The 17,522-nt window shown below is 41.7% G+C and overlaps 1 protein-coding gene across 15 annotated transcripts in view; it reads right to left on the bottom strand.

Annotated features, from left to right (window-relative positions):
- slc8a1b (solute carrier family 8 member 1b) overlaps positions 1–7,186 on the bottom strand; it is a 129,536-nt gene extending 122,350 nt beyond the window's left edge. For 7 of the 15 annotated variants that reach the window (XM_073481951.1, XM_073481954.1, XM_073481956.1 and 4 more), the window contains exons 1-3: positions 6,311–7,027; positions 4,140–4,292; positions 1,073–1,863 (exon numbers count right to left, since the gene is read on the bottom strand). In XM_073481951.1, coding sequence (XP_073338052.1) covers positions 1,073–1,863; positions 4,140–4,292; positions 6,311–6,910 — 1,544 coding nt within the window. In that variant the 5' untranslated portion in view covers positions 6,911–7,027. Of the gene's footprint in view, positions 1–1,072; positions 1,864–4,139; positions 4,305–6,310 lie in introns of all 15 variants that reach the window. The other 8 variants (XM_073481950.1, XM_073481945.1, XM_073481948.1 and 5 more) reach the window with 2 other exon arrangements.
- Between the last annotated feature and the right edge of the window lie 10,336 nt (positions 7,187–17,522).

The following is a 17,522-nucleotide window of genomic DNA, read 5'->3' as shown; positions in this document are numbered from 1 at the left end:
CAGGTTTGGTACCAAGCCAGAGTGCACAGCATTGTACAAACATTTGGCTGGTAGCTGGAGCTGCTAGCTAATTCCCCACGGTGTGAGTGGGTCAGGATGAAGAGTACAGCAGCTGGCTGTGAGCAAAATCACCACTGTGGTAAAAGGCCTCCTGAAACGTGGTCAAATAGCAATCACGGACCTCACCGTGAGTCACCATCAGATAATAAGGCCTCTTCGTTTGGCTAAGAGCAGCCTTGAACTCAAGCTGCGGCATTTCACAGCAGGGATCCTTAAATGGAGTATTAAGTTCTTTTCACACAGGAATGACAACAGAAAAGCCTCGAGCTGGCTGCGTGAGTGGTTGCTCTGGGATGTTCTCACACAGTATAAAGCCACCTAAAAGGGCAACTGGCATTTTCTTTAAAAGCCTTTGTGTATCCAAATTAAGTTGACTAGATGGATGCTCCTTCATAGCATGCCCCTGATTCCCTGCTGCTAATTTAATTAATGTCCTGTTTCCAGCAACCAGCACCTCCTGGTTTTCCATTAAATGCCTTGCTTAAGGACACCTCATCACTTCTCATTCAATCTCCATGTCCTGACATTCTGTCTACTTACAATTCAAACTGTTACCATCCAACAGACAGCCCAGTTTCGCAGCTTCTAGGCTCATGTGACTTACAGCTAAACCTACTGTGCTGACTCTACAGCAATACAGATTATAGGAATCAATAAAAACCTATAAAAGACAGCAGCAGAATCCAGAGTAAAGAGGAAGGAACAGACTGATGAAGACAAAAGAAGAGATTGAATGTGTCAAAGTAGAGGATACAAGGTATCAAGGGTTGGGGAATTGTTGATTTTGCAGAGTCCCCCAATGAGCAGTCCGCCTCGCCGCTCATCGTGACCACCACATCACACTCACACCCGCACTTTCTCACATCCCCAGCAATAACATTTGAACATCACACTGACAAAGAGCGTGAAAAATAATCAAGAAAAACATGCAGAAAATGACAGTGAAGCTCATAAATATCTGCATAAATACATTTAACAGTTATCAGTATGAATCAGTTTTCAGGTTACTCACAAGATTTCGTCGTTCTGAAATTCCAGCACACCATGACTGTCTTCGAAGTCCTCCCCGCCGCCTCGTGCTGTTCCCTCCACCGTCTTGTACGGCAGCATGACCACGCCGCGAGCCCCCGACGTTCTCAGCACCTTCACCTCCATGGTGCCAACACTCTCGCTCACATGGCATACAGGCTCCTCAAACGTAAAGATACCGGCGTGGTCGTCGTCAAAGATGGTAACGGTCGCTGTGGAGGGTATGCCGAGACACGCCACTGAGTCGACGTGATTAGCTGACTCGCATTCCTCGGGCTCCTCGCCTTCTGATGTCAACACCTTGACATTGGAAAGGTGAATCAGGAAGTTTTCATCCTCTTCAAAGATGTCATCATCAATGATACCCACACGGATCTCCTTCAGTGTCTCACCAGGCTTGAAGACCACCACGCCTTCAGTGAACTCGTAGTCCGAGCCAGCGTTGGCCGTGCCGTCTTCCGTCCGATACTCCACAGAAACCGTTTTGCCCAAATCGCCACCACGTCGCAACACGTTCACCGCCACTGTGCCGCAATTCTCAAGGCACTGGTAAGAACCGGGCTCAAAGAGGATCTTCGAGATGGGGTCGTTATCACCAACATCAGAGCGAACCTCGTGCATGCTGACGGCCTTTCGTGCCTGATCGGCTGCGTGTTTCTTCAGGATGTTGCCAGCACCTGTCATCAGCCGGGTGGCCTGGCATCGATAGAAAGCACGGCTCTTCTGCTGCTGGCTCAGGACTTGGTAGTTGGCAAGCTCAATGAGTTGTTCCACCTGGTAACAGAAAAACATGAAGGTACATAAAAACAGGGTAAAATGTTTTCTTCAGCGTGGTCAGTGGACATGGCAGTTCCACAATAAATCTAGACACCCAGACAGCTGATGATATATCTTCTATTGTGGGAAAGAATGTCTACTCTGTCAATTCATCTGCATAAATAAGAGAACATTGTTAAAAAAAAACGGCATGTCTGGCTGAATCATTAGAGTTCAAGTAGCTTGTCTGAATAAATGTGATTCGATGGTGTGTCATGTGGCTGAATCCAACTTTAGAATCAGTCAAAGACCAGAGATCTTACAATGAGTCATACAGAAAAAAGCAGTGAAATTTCCATCAACAACTTCTGTAATTGAGTTATACTGAGAAATAATTATCAGATTATTGAAGTCTTCGTGAGGTCTTACACAGCGGTACATGATGTGCCCAATGAAACATGAACAGCTTGGTAATTTCACAAGAAGAGAGGTCCTCCTTCAATGAGAGGATCCAGGTCCATGCTCACATGACAGCACTTATCCATCCTACTTGGATATCCTTGAGAACTGCTCTGAATTCCTGGGTCGATCCCAAGGTTTTTTTTCCACTGTTCCTTCTTTTCCATTTTTTCCTCGCCCCACAAGTATCCCTCTCTTATCAGCAAATTATTGGAGGAGATCAGTGAATTACTTCTACAACTGAGCTAATTAATGCCTCTCTGGGTGGAACTGAAGTTGGTGATGTTAAGGATCCGAAACATACTTCATTTCAAGAGTTTCATCTCTGATCTAAATAACTGCTCTGATGTATTACATACACAAAATGTAACCACTGGATTAACAAATCAACCAGACAATGAGAAAAGCCTGGCAATGCTTGTGACTGCAGAGACAAAAAAACGTATATTTTTGACGAGAAGAAGGGACCAATCCAACTGTGTATGTGGCAACAAAATGGGGTGACTTTAGCGAGACATCTGGACATCTCCAGCCATGTTTGTAGCAACCAAAACATGCATTTTAAGCTAAAACATGATGTTTTCCTAACCCTAACCAAGTATTTTGTGCCCAAATCAAACCAGAGCATAAGCACAAAGAAAATGTAACCCTGCACATAAAGAAATGTAAAGCTTCACGTTTTTAAGTTTCGTAACGTACATTGCCGACATTTATTCTGGCGAATGTCTCCTAAGTGGAGCTTTTGCCTCCAACAAAGTTTTGTTGTAAGTAACATACAGATTCACTAAGAGTCACCAGGAGCAGTTTCATTCATCTCCCTCACTGTGTGGACAGCCAACAAAATGGTGGCACCAGAATCCATTTCAGGATCCAAAGCAAAATGAAGATGTAGAGGGGAAAGAAATACCATTTTATGAGCTTTGGTATCCACAACAACTATTATTTTAGTAGCCCTACTGACAGTATAAGATGTAAGACCAGCAATGTCAAAGCACTTGATGTTAATGTATTGCTCCTGCTTGTTTTGGACAACAGGTTAATCAGCCTCATTGTTAATCCATATAGAGATGAGGGCAAAAGCGTAAAAACCTATTTGAGGAGGCTCTCATGCATATAAAAGAGTTGCCATTTCAGCAGCTTGTCTTTGCGCTTGCAGCTTCCATTATGCTCTTTAGTGTTAAACCTTGTCCAAGGAATAAGATGAGCACTGAGCAAATATCTTCAAGCCATATTTGACGACGACAATATATCATTGTTTTTGCAAAATCAGAGGACTGCAAAGACAAATAAAGTGGTTGAAAAACAAAATGAGGAAATGTTTCTTTTAGTCCAGTTCCGCTGCTATCTTCATGAGAAACAATTATACTTTGAGGAACTTACTCTAATCTGCTTATATTCATTATCATTCTGACAATCTGCCCGAGTACACAGATGTAATATCTTATAACTACCTGATGTCATAAGTACAGCAGATACCATAAGATTTTCCGGAAAGACAGCCAGCCAGACTTCCAATGTCAAAGGATTTGAGTATTTGTTTTTATTTTTTGATTTACATATTGATTTAATGGGTGTTCACTTTCCTTTGCAATTTCCTTATTTTAGAAGTACCATTATCAAATTAATCTGAGAGGTTGTAATGATACCTTGTGCTGCACTCATCACCTTAATCACTGTAATAATGGAGGCAAATAGAAAGTGCGTCATCTGCTGCTGCTTATTCTGTCATTTCGTTTCCCATCAAAGTAAACAACAGTGAGAAAAACAACCCCAGCAGAAGCAGCAGTGGTGTGATGGTGTTTTTCTGACAGTGTTTTATTGACTTTGTTACCCACCTCTTTGTCAGGGTGTTTCTGTTTGAGCTCCTTCAGGATCTTGGCCATGTCTCTGCGGGTCTCCTCCTCGTCCAGATCCTTCTCATTAATATCCAAACCCAGCGGACCATCCAGGAAGTCAACACCGTGAGAGTTCAGCATCTTCCCATCCATCTCAATGTCCACCTTTTAACGGAAAAGAATGCAGTTTAATCAGTAGGCAGAAATGTATAGTTTCTTGGTGAAGGTAAGTCCTATCCTAAGTTACAGGTCAATCAATCAATCAATCAGTCAATCAATCTTTATTTGTATAGCACCTATTCACAACAAAAGTCATCTCATGACATTTTCCAAATGGAGCAGGTCTAGACCATACTCCTTGATTAATTTATTTACAGAGACCCAACATTTCCCCCATGAGCAAGCATTTGGCAGCATTAGCGAGAAATAACTGCCTTTTAACAGGCAGAAACCTCGAGCAGAACCGGACTCAATGGTGCATTCCCTGGTTTTCTTAAAGCATATTGCGCACCTTGCATTCAACACGTTTTCCTACTATTAAGGTTTTAAGGTCCAATTTGTAATATCGTTGATTTCCAACTCGTCAAATACTGACGCTTTGGGCCGAGCTCCAGTCTGACCTACCAACCCAAAGCAGTACCCATCAGTATTTGATGAGTTGGGAATGACTCTCAACAATTTTACAAATTGAACCTTTAAAGTTTAAGCCTGTGATCAGTTTCAAGATTTTTAATATGTTAAAGAATAATCTGTTTTGTTTTTACCATAGAGTTTAGCTTGAGACAATCTCAGAACACACATCAGCCAATATCCGGATAACAGATATATTGACCAAGACTTTCTCTTCCACACTCTGGTCATTATTTATAGTTATTTATTGAAATGTGAGAATGGGGTTGGAGTTGAGAGACAACATCGACGACCACATTGTTTCAGAAGTAGCCAATTACACAGTTAAAAAGGTAATAAAAAGCTAAGATAGCAGTTAGTTTCTGAGATTGCCCTCTGGCCATTGTGTTTTGCTGAGCTGCACCGACTACAAACGGATACCACAACACTTCTAATTATAAAATCCTGTCCCTTGCCTACAGATTCTACACTAATTCAAATATTTGTTGGTAGAGATTCATCTTGGGAGGATTCAACTCAGCTGAGGTCAAAAGTTGACTCTTTCTGAGAGATTATTTGTTTTTCAAAACAACCCACATTATTGTGACTACAAGGAGACACTATCATCAGTTTTTATTAGACATCTTAACAAAATGTAAGCCATCTGTTCCTCTCGGAGTGAAGAGGTCATTCTGTTGTTAACTGACAGCTTGTTTTCTTTGAGTAAAGTTTTATTGATGAAATGTCCTTTGGCTCTTCAAGAAAGATGGCAATTTAAATCTAAATTATTAGGCTTCCCCCCTCAGGGACACTGTTGGGTTTGATTCAATGATTTCTTTTAGCCCAAAACTTGAAATGCTCTTCAAGTACTACTGGAGCACAGACTCTTAATGATCTCATCAAAAAATGAGAGAAATGAAAGTCAGAGATAACGTGAGACTAAATTAACTGAGTTGTGAATAAATGTACCCAAAACCGTAAAACTCGGAATTAAATTAGATTTGTGCAATGTGTTGAATGTTACATCACACAAAGTACCAGATAGTAGTCAAATTAAAAGTGACAATACTTGTGTTGTGGTGTGTGTGTTTGCAGTAATATGCTTCATGAGATGAGGTTACCTTGGCAGGATTCCATTTAATAATATAGATAATTGTTTCAGATATACATTACTCAAGAACCCATTTCCGCCTACATAGAGCCCCTTATCTGCTCCTTTGTTTTTTCTACCCTGTGTTTGGATGAGGACAACTTAATTAATTTCTACTTGGCTGCTCTCTAACTGATATGCCTCTGGAAAAGAGAGAGTTCCCGACATGTCTGTTAAATTATTTCTAAAACACTAATGAAGAAATTTTATCTTCAGAAATTCAAACCTTAGATTAGACTTGGTCCATAAATACAATTATCATAATTTTAATTATCTCAGCCGAAGAGGTTAAGTTTTCCTCCATGTCTGTTGGTTTGTTGGTTGGTTTTGTCAGGAGGATTACAAAACGTGGATGGAGGATGGATCACAGAATAAGTTGAGATAAGCCCATAGTTGTAGTGTTAATTCATACCTTGGAAGGAAGTGGACGATCTCCCTCTGTCTCGATAATCATGCCACGCTGCTTGCCAGTGCGGTAGCGCTTGTACACATACTTGTAGAACAGCAGCCGGCGGTCCGCCACCCAGGCGAACAACACACAGATGGGGAAGAAGAAGAACGTGAGCAGCCCCTCCCACACCTGCACAACGCCAGGCGAGATCACGGACAGGATCAGGTAGAGCCAAATGTAAGCGAAGATACTCCAGGTGGCTGTGACGAAGAAGACGCGGAGGTGCTTGACCTTCCTCGTCTCGCCATCGGGCACGACGTACACGCAAAGCCCGATGATGACAAACATGTTGAACGCAGCAGAACCCACGATAGTGGAGGGGCCCAGCGAGCCAGCATGGAACCCATGACCTATGACTTCAATGACGGACAGCAGGATTTCAGGAGCTGAAGAGCCCAGAGCCATGAGGGTGAGATTGGAGACAGTCTCATTCCAGATCCGAACAGTGGTGGTGGTGGTTTCGCCATTGGGTTTCTTGATGGTGATCTCCTTTTCCTGTGATGTGATGACCTCTATTGAAGCCATGAAACGATCTGCAATTATTGACACACCCAGGAACATGTAGACCAAAGCCACAAAGTAAACTGTTGCCCGGGCCACCTTGTCACCAAATGATGGGTTTCGGGGCTCCCAAATAGGTAGGATCACCCCCTTTTCACACTGTTCAGGCTTGCTGCATTCAGTTTTATTTGTGGCCACCGCTGAAACAGAGCCACCCAAACTATGGTCAGGAGGAGCGCCGGCCAATGAGGGATGGAGCTTGAGGAGGAGAATCGCTGTGACAACTGCTAGCCTCAGGCCAGGGGACAGGAGAGAGGAGTGATCCCAGCGGCCCATGTTGACGTCCAATCCACCAGTGCCGTGGAGTGACGATTAATGAAGATGTTGAACCTTAAGAGAGAACAGAAGAGGAGAGGGAGGAATTCAGATTAGACCGTCACAGGCATGATGAATGTGGTGAGTGATTTCCTAGGTAACACCTTTGATTTATATATTTGTTTGACCACCAGTAAACACCAAAGCAGTGAAAGGTCAAATCTGCATCTGTTGGAAAAAACACCGCCGACACATTAACGTCACCTCTGCAGACTTGAGCAGCCTGCTCGCTCTCTAAACAACACTCGGTGTTTCACAGAAAATGCAAAAATAAACAGCCGAGTTCCCTTTGAGGCACGAAGAACCTTTAGAACACAACACCACAAAAATAAAAACATCTTTCAGATGAGATGTTTTGCTTGGCTGTTTGGGGGCAAGGAGTTCAAATAACCACACCAAAGGTAAACTTTAGCTCCTGAGCTCAGCAGTATAGATTTCCAAGGAGCAGCCTCTGAAATCTCCCAGCCACTATACCCCGCTGATCCTCTTGCCAGGAGTGGCTTTCTCTGATAACAGTCCGGTTGACTTATTTCAGTGAAACAGGTTTCATTTGAAGGTAATGTTGTTATTCAAATTGTACTTCTAAAACTGGCTGATAGGATGGTAAAGGCTGCAAAAGAAATCAGGAATGCACAACATACACAATAGCCTCTAAAATAAACAACTTTTATCAATCTGTCACAGTTTTTGGACCAGGTTGAAAACAGCCTTCTAGTGTCAAACTAAACTAAAAGAAATGCTTTGAGGGTGCTTTCACACCTCACCTGTCACACCTGGTGAGGACCAACAACCAGATCAATGGGAAAAGATTTTTGCACCCTGGGCGGGACATTTGCCACCTATCACTAACTTAAGACAACGTGAACCATTTTCAATCTACATCTCTGCAGCGGATTATACATTTGACTGACAATCTAACATTTAAATTACTAATTAAAAAAGAAAAAAAGAGTCAATATGATACTTCTTCATGTTGAGATAGGCGGGCTGGCACCCTAGCGCCCTAGGACGGATCATCAGTGATCTCAGATGTTTGCCTTGTTGCAGTTGTGTGCATTCTGGTCTATTACTGTGGATGTAGACATTGGTCCTCTCCCACTGAAAAGGCAACGTCTGTGGACGTCCAAAACAGGTTGATATCATGTCCGCCAGGCCAGGCCATGATCTGGACGTCCACTGACAGCCAGAATTAGCCGATAAACGACATTGACAAAAGACGTCTAGCTAGCCCATAATCAGTTGATAAGAAACACTGAAAAAAGACCAATGAAAAAAGATGCCATTTGGGGTGGAGAGACAGCATGGCCAAGAGACAGTGTATGCATCTTCCCATGGCCATATAAACGTCTATACAACGTCCAGAAAAGACATATAAAAAACTTTCATTCTGGCTCCCCAGAGGACGTCTTTTAGACGTCTTGGATGTCCATCAATAGGTGCGTTTCCATCAGCTGTTTAGATGCGCATCTAGATGTATCGCATCGGGAAAATGGTGATGGAAACGCCGTGATTCGCATTAAAATCCCCTGATTCGCACAAAATGAAATACGCTCGCTATGGCCGGGTTTTGGTTGATTCGAATGGGATGGAAACAGCTGTATGCGAATCAAGAGTGACGTAGCGCACTTTCACCCCGACTGCTTCCGGTGTTTGCGGGTCACTCAGAAAACAACAAACAACATGGCGGATACAAGATTTCTGTGGACGGAGGATGAGGTACTAAGTTTGTTAAGACTGGTAAAAGAAAAAAACATCATAGCGATCCTGGACAGCAAACACCAAAGAAACGCCACCATATATCAAGAACTGTGTGGGGAAATGCTTCAATTGGGGTTCGATAAACCATGGACGGCCTGCAGAAACAAGTGGAAAAGCCTCAAACAAAAGTACATGGCAGAAAAACGGATGCTGAGCCGAAGTGGCTCGGGGTCGAAAACAAAGTTTAAATATTTCAAAGAGATGGACGACATCCTTGGGCAGAGGCCGAGTGTTACATCGCTGTCGACGATGATAAACAGCAGCAGCGAAGGTCAGTATTATTAGAAAACTCGCGCGAATTTGTAGTTTTCACCAAAGTCCGTTCTTTTGATGGAAACACACATGATTCGAATTTCTTTTAATGCGCATTGCCCAGTAATGCGAATCACTTTGGATGGAAACATGGCTAGTGACGTCTAAAAGACATGATCTAGACCACTTTTTGCTCACTGGGCTGTCTCTTCTACAATGTTAACTGGTGGAATCACTAAAAACAACAAACACAAGAAGAAACGCAATCACTGACAACTATCGTGGCAGCATTTTAAGTGCAGCGAGGAGGATTTTTACTGTAAATAGGCCACTCTCAGATGAGAGACCACACAATCCCAACACTGAGACTTTAAATCAGTTGTTCACTCTCAATGTGATTGCTTCTTACACAAACATAAAAAAGAGGCCAAATTAAATAAAAAAACAAAAACATCTTAGAATCAATTTCACTGAAGTAAACATGTCCCTGTAGCCCAACACATATTCAGTGCATTTTTCCACATATAACAAGCTAATTGCACATTGTTGGGTCGTTTTCCACGGGGAGAATAATCCTTCTGTATATAATTTATATGGTTATGAGATTAAAGCATGCACAGAGTGCTCACAAACTCTTTGCTTTGTGTATGAAGGTATGCTTTCAGGCAGAGCAATAATATATTATTAAACGTTACAATGTGATTTAATGAAAAGGATGAAAAGCAGCAACATTTCCAGAAAACAGAAAAGTGAATCATTTCTTACAAATGTCTGCCGTTGCAAATTAGCAGTATATAAACTCCTACGATACTTTTTTTGCCTGGGGATTCAGTGTGTGCTAGCTGGAGGTCCCTATCTGACAACCAGTGGCTGCATGGTGGCTCACAGGGGATCGTTACATAACTGGGAGCCTGACTATGCAGTACTGTAACTTTACAGTTACTTAAGTAATCAGCAGGGATTTAAAATCAATTCCCAGAGCACAGGGAGTGCATAGGTGGTCTTTAAAAGGAGAAAGGAAGCAGACGAAGGGAAAGGGATGTGGTTGAGTCCATATATAAGCAAAAACTTTCTCTGACACACACACACACACACACACACACACACACACACACACACACACACACACACACACACACACACACACACATCCTCCCCTGAGGTTTTAGAGAATAAAAAGAAAATGCAAATAGTCCTTTCAGTGCTGCAACACTTACAGAATAACAGAGCGTCAAGACAGATGTTGAATGTGTTCACCCATATATTCTCTGTTGAGATGATACGCCTACAAGCAATGCAGACAATGAATGTCATTTTTTGTGCTACAATATACATGGTTCTGTGCATGAAAAAGGTCCATTAATAGAGATTATATAGAGCCAATATTATCTGTGGACATGTACATATTGGCAGGTTGGAGGGAACATTAATGTCTGTATCATATTCACTGGCCAGGCATCCAATATTTGTTGAGACATTTTAAGGAGCATAGCCAGGGTATCACCAAAACTCAAGTTTTGATGCTTTGGATGGTGGCCGACCTGACCTACAATCCCGAAACTGACACTTTGGGGATTTGGATTTGGAAATTTTTGGGATTGTAATGTTGATTTTAACAACTGCATATCACCAAGTCTGTGATGGTGACTGGGTTCTTTATTTCAAAACCAGAAGAATGCTTTATTTATTTTATACACATCTTTAGAGACTTGTTGACCCTAGACTTTACAAGACCAAGCTAGTGTGGCCTGACACCAGTCGTGTGTTTTGGTCTTCTAGGCAGCAGACAGCAAGTCCAGCAATTTAAGAGCATCAAAGAAACTGTCAGCATACATGTTTCTGACTAGATTATCTTCCGAGCCCACAACATGTTTCATTTTCCCAACAACACAGAGCGACTTCATCTGGCCAGCACACATCATGTTGGCCCCCTCTTTAAATCTGTACAGACACGTACCCAGGAACAAACTTTTACCAATTTGTTGAACTTTTAGTGAAAGCGCTGCTGCACACACAGGAGTAGTAATCCCTTTAAGCGGGGATCAATAACAAGAACCAAGACCTGAAACAAAGATCAGCTTAGAAGTCTCCTCAAACAAGCTTCTTCCACATCCCTGCATGCCAGCATCCATTTCCCGATAATTAACTGTTCACGCTCTTACATGCAATCGCAGCACAATTTACCCCGACATCAATAGTTACATCAGTACTTTCCTGCTTTTCTTCCTGCGACAATACTCATTATAGACGAAACTGTAAATCCTGTAACATTATGAATCACATTTTCTCTCTCATTACAAGCAGCGAGAGCGGGAGCCGTAGGGCCCTGACACTAAATGAACAACACAGAATCCATTTCCACGGGGGAATATAATCAATGTGTGAGTGTTCATTCATATATTGTACAAACTGTACAAAGTACGTGTGCCTAATGTTGTTGACAGGTACTCGCTGTATAAATCAGTTCCTGTGTAATGCACAATCAGTCCACTACTGGTGAATTTAAATATTTGGGTTAAGTGTGACGTTCAGTTTGACTGCTGTGTTTGTATGTACTCAGTTGGCTCAGCTGTGACGCGAGAGACTTCAATTCAAATCAATTTGAAACAAAATTACATGTCTACTTAATTAAACTACAATTCAGTAAGCCCATAACCAAACATTTTCCTCCTGGCTAATGGGATCCAGCAGCTCTTTGCCTTGTATGGCCTTCTTGTGTGGTCACCCAAGGCTTTGTGTGGCATTTCCAAGTGATCAATAATTCAGTGTGCTCTGGGATTTGGTTGATTTCACTTAAGGATGTCATTTTTCGAGCAGGCTAGAGCTAAAGAGGATGCTCTCCATGCCAGCTGTCCTCCAGACAATAAAATGTGTTTTCTGTTGCTTCTCTACAACAGTTGATGAGGCCCATGACATCTTAATATTTAAAGTTAATCAGAAATGAATGAAAATGTGCAAACATTTATTTAAATGTATCATTACAAGCGTAATGCAAATAAAAAAAATCCAACATCCTTCAAATTAGCTGTGAGAGGAAAAGAATTTAAAGAAGACTTTAACATGAAAAAGAAGATGGAGGTTGTGGGCTTTCACACTGTGTACTTGCGTCAGCACAGCCATTCTCAAAGCCATTCATGGTGTTTAAATGGAATGAATGGCATGTCATTTCACCATAACCTTCAAGTTATTTCATACAGCACATATGCTACATGACTATAAAGTTATGTTGTTTATTCAATTCTGAAGAAAAAAATCAATCAATAAATAAAAGTCTTGAAGAAATAGTAACAATTTTGGGAGAAATACACTGGAGAGAAGACTAACACCACCCTTGTATCTGCTGTAGGCTTGGGCTGATAGATATGATCAAATATCGCCCTATTTGTAGTCACTTGCCATATTTTTCACAATACTGTATATTGAATGGCTGTTATGGCATCTTCGGCTTGCAGCTGAGGCATAGTTTGATATTTGACGAGGTGGTAATAAGACCAAGCAGGCAGAGGTGAACTGGCCTGATGTAGCGGCATGCATGCGACACTTCAACATACAGACATGGAGGACTTAGTTTCTGGGAAGAACGCCAGCAACAATATTCAAGGTTTAAAGGAGGTGAAATTGTAGAGCTGAGAGATTTGAATGAGGCTACACATCGCCTTTGACGAAAGATGATAATATCGTCGATTGCGATATCGGGGCGGGACAATATCCTGATAGAAAATTTGGGATATCGCCCAAGACAAATTTGCTCATTGAATATGGAGCTAAAGCCTCAAGCTGTTTAGCTTTAGCCTAGCATAAATCCTGCAAACAGGTAGCATGCATCCATCCAAAGGCGAAAATAACACCTAACAGCACGTCTAACGTTTACCAAGTAACACGTTATATTGTTAAATCAGTACAAATTGCAGATTATCATTTAATTATTACCTCCATCAAGGACGCTATGTTTTCACCCGTGTCTGTTTGTTGGTTACAGAAACTACAAAACGGACTTCCACGAAACTTGGATGGAGGGGTCTCGGCCCAGGATAGACCCCCTTTAGTTTTGGTGTCTGGATTAAGGGATGGATCCAAAAACTGTTTCTCACTTTAACATTGTGAGATTGCGTGTTTTTGCCATTTTCATTAATTTCTCAGGGAATAATGCTTGGAACCTGATGAAAAGATGATGATCTTTGAGTACAAAAGGGAACCGCCAGACCTTGCTGGAAGTATGCGCTCTTCTGAGTGCCATTGTAAATATTGATCTTTGGATACTGTGCAGGTAAACTCTCCTCAAGGGGTGCATTAATGCTTGGCAGACCATGTCTTTGATTATGCTTTTTAATTACAACTCACAGCCTTTATTGCTCATTATCCCCATTTTTCCTCGGTAGCTATCTAAATGGACGATTAGATCGATGGTTGATTAATTTTAATTGGAGCTGTTTTGGTGGGCCTGTGACCGTGAACAGGATAAATGAGAAAAGAAAATGAATGGGCAAATTAGTATTTTGGTATTACGGCAGCTTTCACAGTTCTCAGACAAACAAATGGAGGTTGAAGTGCATTGCAAAGAGCACCTGAGAACCAGTTCCTGTGTATTTCTTTTCCCAACTGTTTTGGGAATTAAAATCATGAGTCCATGCTCTAGTTTCTGTCCCTCGCTCCGTTTCTTCTCACCGGCTTTGCTTAAAATTCATCCTCATGAACGCCAATCCTTGATAAGCCTTGCTTACACAATCCTGATTGCTTCAGAGTTTATCAGGAGATTACACTTCAGATAATTACCTGTTCTGTTTATAGTTCCGTTCTGTTGTAGGACGGCAAAATACATCCTGCAGATATAACTGACTGCAGTTGTTCTCCCCCTGCATCAAAATCATTACCTGCTATTTGATAAAGGAAAAATTGATACTCTGGTTAGTATCTGCCCCAAACTCGAGGGTGTTTGTTTACGTGCCTGCTGTTCACACCAGAGAGGCTTAGTCGCTGAACAGTGGCTGCTATTTTGGATTTGGTAATTGAAATATCAGGTTTCAGAGTATCGCCGCCATGATTTTCCCTCGTGTTATGACCTCAAAAACTTGGCTCCATGTCAAGAGGAGCACAACATGAGACAAGCCAATGCACACACACACACATACACACAAAAACAGGACCACCGAATCCTCCTTCCCACAGGCCAAAACAAAAGCGTAATACATAAAGTTAAGAAAACCAAAAACATGTGCTGCACTGAGGCAAGATGTTCTCTCTCTGCTCTAATACTGTCATTCCCCAGGAGCCTCTGAAGGCAGCACCCGAAGGTACAAAAGATGCAGCTGATTAGGCCAAGAGGCAACAGAGAAAAGAGAGCGACATGACCCCGCTTTCTGCATAAACCACTAATGTTCAGAGACTCAATGATGCAGGGAAATTACAAAATAAAGACGAGTAGAAAGCTGACCACGAGCAACGAAAATAAAACCTGCGTGTTGCAGGAGAACACAAAGAAATGCCTCTGAGGAGAAGCCTGTCCGAGATGCATTTTCCTCACTGCGGGGCAAGAGGTGATGATTAAAAGAAGACAAAGAAATATAGAAGAGTAAACAGTATGGGGAAGAGGGTGGGATTTACAGAGAAAAAGATGTGAAACAGAAGAAGATGTCTCGAGGAAAAGAGAATGAGAGACAGTAGAAAGAGGTCACCGAACGTGCTCCTCGCTAAAGAAAACCGAAGGGCTATTTCACTGTGTGCGAATGTGTGTGTGAGAGCAAGAGCAACACACAGATACACACCAGCCCCTGCGAACAATTGAAGATTAATGATCTGCGTTTACTGTCATTAAGGCGGTGTTGAGCTCTTTTAGCCTGGATCTGCCTCGCAGCCGATCCTCCAGCCAACATGCCTTGTCATATTATTACACTTGGAGTGGAGGGGATGATTACACAGGCACCGCAATACGCAGGACTGTTTCCTACTGTTTCCTACTGTCTATCTTTCCATCAACATTTTTCTGCATGTCTGTCTATCTGAGATGTCACGAGGGACGCGAGAGTGATGTGAGCTCTGAAACGAACAGGAAAAAAATCATTAGAAAACTTAAAAGTCAAATAAATCATTCCCCTTATCTGCAGTGCTCCTTTCATTCATCGGAGAACAACTAGCCAAAGGCGTCAGCAGTCATCCTTAACTACCTCCTTCCAGGGTGGGGTGGTGTAACAGTTATAAACGGCACATGGGCAGAGATACCACCATCTGTAACTCACTGAGCATTTCTTTCATCATGCTTTCTCAAAACATGGAACTTTTCTTCTGCATTCAAGAAAAACATGTTACATGCCACTGGAAAACTGTCAAAGCCTTTTCAGAGGCGTCCTGGTTTTTTCCCCCTGGCCTTCTGGCTCTCGATCCCAAAAAAACATTTGAGAATAACGAACTGTACCTGCGAGTGGGGTGGCTCATAGTGACTAATCCACAGATAATTATATTACCTGGCATGTGTTCCGACAGTTCTACAGAGCGTTTAAGCATCTTTGCACACGATCGTTCTGGTTTTTACGACTCGTGACTTTGCTGTTTTGGTTCGCTTGCGCTGCTGTCATCAACCCTGAGGAGGCAGCTGTTATCAGCGGAAAAAAGTTCTGATAAACCCACTATATACTTCAAACTGCTGACAGAGGAAGCTGGTAAACAAAGCAGAGCACACGGCACCTGGAGAGTCAGGTATTTCCAGTAGGAGATGGTGGAGACCAAAACAGAGCAAGAAGACTTAATGTTGGACTTTTTTGTTGGATGCTTAAACAACAAACGTCAGAGTTTTTCCTCATCGAAACAAAGTCTAAAGAAAAAGGGAGCTGTAACAGTTATATGGACCGTAAAGCACTCTGAGATAAACAATTGTATGTGCTATACAAACCAACTGATTTGACTTAAATAAGTGGTTTTCATCATACTATGTTATGCATGCTTGGTTTCATCTATATTTTATCAGTGAGCTTGTTAAATGTGGGGGGCTGTGCCTACAATGTACAATCTCTGAACCACTATTCAGTCATTCATATGTTTAAAGTGGTACATGTTAGGGCTGCGCCTCGTATTAATATTATATTGTTATTGTGATATGAGACTATATATCGTCCTAGATTGTGGGTATTGTGATGTGGTTTCTTGGTTTTAAAGGCTGCATTTCCATAGTGATGTGATTTTCTGAACCTACCAGACTGTTCACTGGATCTAATGCTTGACTTTACCTACTTATCATCACAGTGACATCACCAGTGATAGTTTATCACAAAATCTCCAATAGTACCAATAGTCTTCCCCAGAATATTGTCACAAGATCAAAGTACTGGGTCTAAAATATCATGATATTTGATTTTGTCGCCCAGTCTGAGCATTTATGAAGTGGTTTTGAGGAGATTTCAACATATTGAGATACACAGTATTTTGTTCATTGCGATACAAGCTGTAGTATATCTTCTTTTTCCATCAATGGTGGAAACAAGTGGTAGCAGCAGTAATACATCAAGGATGAAACAGAGGCTGCGTTCCAGAAATAGACAATTTTTCCAGTCATCACTGATCTTTTTCTATGATTGAGTTAAATGGTTCTGTTTATCAGGAATAAACACATGACACTTACAGATTACAGATACAGAGTTTGGCTGCGTTGACCCTGGCAGAACAGTGGCCTTCTGTTTTTGTGCTCTGAGGGTAAAGCATCTCTGCACACCATCAAAAGCAGAGTACTGGCCAATAAAGGCTGCCAATCTAAGTGACTTATTTGTTTACAATGCTTTTACTAAGATTACCATGATAGTGATTTATTTGTGTTAGCATGATTTAAGTCGGACCTTTAACAGAGGTTCGATTGTTCTTCGCACGTTGCTTAAATTACAGTAAAGTCAATAAGATTTGCAGGAATCGTTATGTGTTATTGTTTCATCTGAAATTAACCTGACAAGAGTTGACACGCGTTGTAATGTAGCAGGACACGAACGTATTAACAGTCGGGTCGCACGTGTCATATGATTAACCCAGGATGGATGGTAAATTAGCAGACCACGCATCAATTTGCATATTGATTTCTAATAGCTGAACTCTTCATCAGGGTTTGCATGGCGGCCACCTATTAGCTTATTAGCTATTGAATTATATGCTGAGGAGATCACAATGGCAGCTTTTAGCATAATCTGCCTTGACTACATACAGTACAGTATTCAGAATGTGATATGCAAGGTTTATTCCAGTAATTTTGGTTGTTATTTTTAGGAATTAAAGTATTTTATCTGTGTTTTGTCTTATAAAAAGGTTTATTATG

The sequence above is a fragment of the Pagrus major genome, chromosome 15 (assembly GCF_040436345.1).
Source record: "Pagrus major chromosome 15, Pma_NU_1.0".
NCBI classification, from domain to species: Eukaryota; Metazoa; Chordata; class Actinopteri; order Spariformes; family Sparidae; genus Pagrus; species Pagrus major.
Note: the sequence above shows the minus strand (reverse complement) of the source record. Positions and strands in the feature narration are given on the sequence as shown.